The sequence below is a fragment of the Phragmites australis genome, chromosome 13 (genome assembly GCF_958298935.1).
Source record: "Phragmites australis chromosome 13, lpPhrAust1.1, whole genome shotgun sequence".
In the NCBI taxonomy this organism is placed as follows: domain Eukaryota; kingdom Viridiplantae; phylum Streptophyta; class Magnoliopsida; order Poales; family Poaceae; genus Phragmites; species Phragmites australis.
The window spans coordinates 3,232,357-3,238,758 of NC_084933.1; the positions used below are offsets into that span (position 1 = coordinate 3,232,357).

Below are 6,402 nucleotides of genomic sequence, written 5' to 3' on the forward strand. Positions count from 1 at the left end.
CAACATTCTTTCATAAGTTGTAATGTCCAAATGAGTTGCCAAATGAATTAATCAATTTGTATATTGATTTAAACGCGTACCACCCAGGTTAGTGAAAGCCCAGCCATCGTATTGATTCTCAATCATCAGACAGAGTGCTGTATGCCGCTGCTTAATTCAAGTAACTCTGAACCGAGCCAAATGGTAGTCCAGAAGCTTGTCTCAGTACTACCACTACGAACTCTGCTGGTAGCCCCCATCTTGTACAAGGCAGCCTGTGTAACTATGCAATCCTCTCCAAATCCCATTTAATAGCGGTGAAGACATGAATGCCAATACAGACCTGTGCAACCTTTTTTCGAACATCGGCAACGCCCCTCTGCTCCTCTATTCAAGGTAACACAAAGCTACAATTTTCACAACGACTGTGCATAACACATAGGGCTGGGCAACTGAAACAGGACAGGGAAGAGGTTCCAGGAAAAAAACATGGAACCAACCACCACAAACTTTCACCCTGTCAATATATAGTCATATGCAGTCATATATATACTATTCTTTATCATAATCCAAAAATAAGTACTATTCTTTATCAACTGAAGTAGCAGCCAGCTCCTGCACTGGCTCAACCACACTTTGATCCCATATTCCCTGATCGCCCTATGCGAATCACATCGTACCAGTCTAGCAGATGCATACAGTCCAATCCAAAAGACATACAAAATAGAGATGTCCGAGACAACGAGAGAAGAATCCAAAAGAAGCCAAAACTGTTACTAGGAATGGAAGACACTAGGAATGAATAAGCAATTGCCCTTCAGAGCTAGTAAGCTAGTAGCACTATCAGCATCTCTCTTGACCAAGGAATCCATAGGTCATGGCTTGTAGTTGTAGCCACGACAAATAATCCAGCATATAAGTCCTCCTGGTTGACAACGACAACGAGTCCGGTCATACATGCATGGCTCAGGTGGCCGCCTAGACAGTCTCAACCTCCTACAAATATCAGAGTATCAACAGCTCAAGGGTCTTGAACTCATCACATGTATCTCTGAACGGATCACATAGAGCATCCAAACTGACAAATGTTAAGAAACTCATGTATGCATTATACATCTCTGATCGAGATAGATGGAGCAGTGGCAAATATAAGTATGCGTAAAAGTGAGCTCTTTGTGCAAGATAAATGCATCGATCTAAAGCCTATCACATACAAACATTAACTAGCACAAAGTCTACCGGGATAACTATTTGATTCAAACACCATCGTCCTACTTATCCGTTCAACCCTTCACTGAGTCAGAACTGGTAGGAGCAGCAGCAGATATGCTACGATCCTTTAATGCCAAATCACAATAGCCAAATGTTTGATAGTTTGGATAGGATCTGAAGTTAATTTGATAGTGTTTAGACTGGGAGTAGAAAGAGTTGGTGGTAGGCAGCAAGAAGGCGATACACATGATCAGATAGAACCGCTACTAGATTGTAGTTAGAACAGATTGATCAGGCACATTGGTAGGTGCTAAGCAACTCAAGCATGCATTATCCAACTTAGATGGAGTATATTTGCTAAAGAGATTTAATTCTGTGCATAGAAATGATGTAGAGTTTATTATTGTTTTGTGCTGGCATTGTAAACCACACTTTAGAACTGCATTACTGATTTAAACATATCGGTACGATCTTCAGACTGCTAGAATGTAATTGGAACTTAACTTGTTATAAGTTATCTAGTTTATATTTATACTGATAATCGTAGGCATCGGAACTGATAGAGCTTAGAAATAAGGTCCTTACAAAAGGGCTAATCGATAATAAAAATAATCTAGTTTGTGGTTGCTATAGATAGGTCATTAGTGGTTTGCATATCGGCACTAAATACAGTAATTTCATGAAAGCGTTGCTCATGCGAAATTGTGCAAATGGACTGAATCTTTTTCCCTTGAGGATATTTTTTTTTTTGAATTATCGATGTGAATGCAATAAGTGCATCCATCTACTCGTCACATGCCAATACTGACGAACACAAAGTCTTTTTGGATAACTATTTAATGCTAACACCATCTTATTAATTCTCAGTTCAACCCTTCACTTACCCATAAAAGCCGTCACCGCTAGCAAGAACAGGAAATGTGTATCAAAGGAAACAAAGAATATTTCAGTTCTACAAAGATGAAATATTCATGACAATGAAGGCGTCGGGAACTTAGAATACCAGGGCAAGCAATATTTTCAGAGAAAATAGTATTTATCGGCTTTATTTGAAAACTCACCGGATTATGGGTACACAATCAGGCTGGGGATTGGGATACTAGCCAGCGGGCAATGCCATCCAACAATATCCGAAAGACAGCCTAAACAAAAGCACAAAAAGATTGAACGAGTACAGCTTAAGAACTAGCACTCCTATCAAGCTTATCCACCTCTTTTTTCAGTCAGGTTGAACTTGAAGGATGCAGGAATCCTTGCCCATCGTGCAGGTTGCTCTGCTTTCTTGATTTCTGAAGCTGAAGCAATAATAGCCGAGATGAAGTATTGTCCAACAATTCGTAAAAGAGCAACACTTATAGACATTAAAAATCAACACTAGGATTGGCAAGATTTTTGTTCTGGAGAACCATATCGTGCCGGATACGTCAAATCTGTTTACACAGTTCCATTTGGCCGAGGACCTTCCAAAGCGAGGTGGTTCTTCATGAACTTGCCATGTTAGTAGGAAGTAGGAACTCGAACACTGTGAGAAGCACCCCCGATTGCACACCATGCAGAATGAGCTATAGGATAAGCAAAAATGTGATCGGCAGTCTCACGTTGATAATTAAGAAAGATTAAGAAAGCCTCACTAGGCTTTTTTTTTTCAATTTGTATACCTCTTTACACACGTACATCCCATATTACCGAAAGCCGAGCCATAATATTGAATCTCAATCATCAGACAGAGTGACTGTATGCTGCTGGTCAGTGAGTTATTGTAAGTAACTCTGAACCGAAGCTGCCTGATTGCGAGCAATCTGAAATAGCTGGGTATATAGTAATATAGCTTGGCGTTTTAAAGGTACATCACCGTGCAAAATGGCTGTCTAAAATCTTTCTGAGAATTACCATTTCGAATTCTGCAGGTAGCCCCCATCCTGTACCAGGCAGCATGTGCAACTTTTTTGAACCAGGGCAACGCCTCCCCCTGTGTTCTTTTATTTATGATTACGCAAAGCAAAAAATTTCCAATGGTGCAGTCCGGGTAGGTCTGTGCAACTGAAATAGGATAGAGAAGAGGGTCAATGAGAATGTTAGCGCATATCACTCGTACGCATGCAGCGGCTACAGGCGCATGCAGGAAGCGCCATCTCCGGAGGCTAGTTTAGATTGTTTCCGTGTTTAGTTAGCCTATACACGGTATGTATCTTTCGTTTCTATCTCAGCCTCCATGTACTCTCTATTTAATTACTGCCTCAAGACTAATATCATTAGTTGCGTTGAGTAAAATACGCTTTCATGGTACCAGACGGGGATCGATCCCCTCGCTTCCGCTAATCGCTGCCGGCCTCTCGCCGCGGCGCCCCTCCGTCGATCGCATCCACAAGCGACGACGCGTTCCTGCCGCCGGCACCCCCGCCGGTCGTGCTTCCTCCTTCTTCTTGTGCTGGCCTCACGCCACACGAGCCGCCGCCGTTGCTTCTCTTGCCGGCGTGCACTATCCACTCGATGACAAATCCACAGGCTGATGCCGCCGCGGAGGAGGCCCGTCTCGCTGCGCTTCGTCAAGCGGCCGCCAACGCCACAGCAGAGGCCAAGGCTGCTGCCGCCAGGGCGGAGGAAGCCGCACGTCGTCTCGCCGAGTACGAAAACCTGGAGCAATCCCAGCTACATGCGCAGGCCGTCGCGGTGTCTAACATCAAGACGATGATCCCCTTCGTACTCGACCAGACTTCCTCGCACTACAATCGGTGGCGCACCTTCTTCCTCAACACGGTGACCAAGTACGCCCTCGACTGCCTTGTGCTCTCCGACGACGACTTCTCTACGGACCCCCATTGGCGTCGCATGGATTGCACCATCAAATCGTGGCTGTTCAGCACCGTCGCGCCCGAGCTCATCGAGGCGGTGTCCACCTCGTCCCCGACGTCGCGTTCCATATGGGTCGGTCTCGAGGACCAATTCATCGGCAACAAGGAAACTCGTGCTATCATCCTTGATGCTGAATTCCGGACACTCGTCCAAGGCGATCTTTCCGTCACCGACTATTGCCACAAGATGAAGAGCATGGCGGACGCTTTGGGGGATTTGGGTGAGACGGTCCTTGACCGCACCCTTGTCCTTAATCTTCTCCGGGGCCTCAACGAGAAATTCTCCTACATGGCGGCGTTAATCAAGCGCACTCGGCCGTTCCCGACTTTCTCCGACGTCCGTGCGGATCTTCTCATCGAGGAGGTCACCTTGGCCAGCAAGGCCACCACTCCGACAGCGCTGGTGGCTACCGCGCCCGCTCGTCCCCCGGCGCCACGCGCCCCGGGCCCTTCCTATCCCCCCACCGCGCCGAGGCTCGGCGGTCCTGGCGGCCCTGGCATCCCTGGCGGCTCCAACAACGGGAACGGGGGCGGTGGCTCCAACCGCAACCGCCGGCGCTGGCGCTCCAATGGGAACGGGGGCGGACAGGCGCGCCCTCCTGGTTTTGGCTCTCCGGCCTGGCAGCAGCCTCCTTGGAACCCGTTTACGGGGACATTCGCTGTCTAGCCGGGACACCACGGCGCCCGCCCGCATCCTCCACTTGCGCCGCTGCCGCCCCGTCCTCAAGCCTTTGCCGCGGGAAACACCGGCACGCCTCATCAGGTTCAGCAGGCACTCCCAGGACTGCTTGGTTCTGCACCCTCCTTCGGTGCATCTCCTGTCATGCTGTCCCAACAGCAACCTTGGACGTGGGATCAGCAAGCCTTGGCGAGCAATTTCAACACTATGACCCTCACTCCTCCGCCGAGCGACGACTGGTATATGGACTCAGGTGCTTCCTCTCACATGGCCTCAAACTCCGACTCTCTTTCCTATATTCATCCTCCTAGTCCGTTTACCCCATCTAACATTATCGTTGGCAATGGTTCCTTGTTACCTGTCACCGGCACAAGCGCTCTTTCTTTTTCCACGTCAGATCGTCCTTTACATTTACATAATGTTCTTATATCCCCGCAAATTATTAAAAATCTCATATCTGTTCGTCGTTTCACTACTGACAATCACTGTTCTGTTGAATTTGACCCTTTTGGCCTCTCTGTAAAGGACCTCGTAACGCGGAACGTGATCGCCAGGTGCAATAGTTCTGGGGAGCTCTACTCCTTTCGTCCGCCCGCCCAGCCTCACATTCTCGCCGTCATCACCCCACCCACCGTGCTTTGGCATCGTCGGCTTGGTCATCTTGGCCATGAGTCTTTCTCTCGTTTAGCGCCATCTTTAGATTCTGCATGTAATAAAAGTGAGCTAGAAACTTTGTGTCATGCTTGTCAGCTAGGACGCCATGTGCGCCTCCCTTTTGCTAGGTCCAATTCTCGTGCTCTCAAGAATTTTGATTTAATACACTGTGATTTATGGACATCCCCTGTTGCTAGTGTCACTGGTTATAAATATTATCTCATAATTCTTGATGATTGCTCACATTACTCTTGGACCTTTCCTCTACGTCTCAAGTCTGACACTTTCCCCACCCTCTCTAACTTTTTTTCTTATGTCGCTACTCAGTTTGGCACCACGATAAAGACCGTTCAGTGCGACAACGGTCGGGAGTTCGATAACTCCTCTGCACGCTCCTTCCTCCTCACTCATGGTGCCACCATCCGCATGTCATGTCCCCACACCTCCCCCCAAAATGGTCGCGCCGAACGCATTATTCGTTCTACTAACAATATCATGCGTTCCCTCATGTTTCAGGCTAGTCTACCGGCGCCCTATTGGGTGGAAGCTCTTCACACCGCGACATACCTCCTAAACCGCCACCCAACCAAGACCCTCGACTTCCAGACTCCGCACTTTGCCTTGTACGGCATCCACCCCTCCTATGACCACCTGCGTGTCTTCGGTTGTAAGTGCTATCCTAATCTCTCCGCCACCGCCCCACATAAGCTTGCTCCTCGGTCCACCCTTTGTGTTTTTTGGGATATCCCTCTGAACAAAAAGGATACCGTTGCCTTGATCTCGCCACCAACCGTCTAATTGTTTCCCGCCACGTCACTTTTGACGAGTCATCCTTTCCCTTTGCCGAGCTTCCCGCACCCCTTCCTTCATCCAACTTTGACTTTCTCTCAGAGTTTGACTATGTGCCTAGCCCTGTTGGTTCACCCTGTGTTGCAGGTACAGGTCTGCCTCCCGCTGCCCCCGTTGGATCCTCTCCTCGGGTTGTTGCCAGCGGGACTCCAGTTCCCCCGGCAGGAGACTGCTCCG

General features: G+C 48.1%; 1 protein-coding gene across 1 annotated transcript; it reads left to right on the forward strand.

Moving 5' to 3' along the window:
- Positions 1–3,419: 3,419 nt before the first annotated feature.
- Positions 3,420–5,382, forward strand: LOC133889047 (uncharacterized). The gene is made up of 2 exons (XM_062329488.1): positions 3,420–4,975; positions 5,248–5,382. Exon 1 carries the CDS (start codon positions 3,682–3,684, stop codon positions 4,708–4,710), a length of 1,029 nt encoding a protein of 342 aa, XP_062185472.1. The 5' UTR covers positions 3,420–3,681; the 3' UTR covers positions 4,711–4,975; positions 5,248–5,382.
- The last annotated feature ends 1,020 nt before the right edge of the window (positions 5,383–6,402 follow it).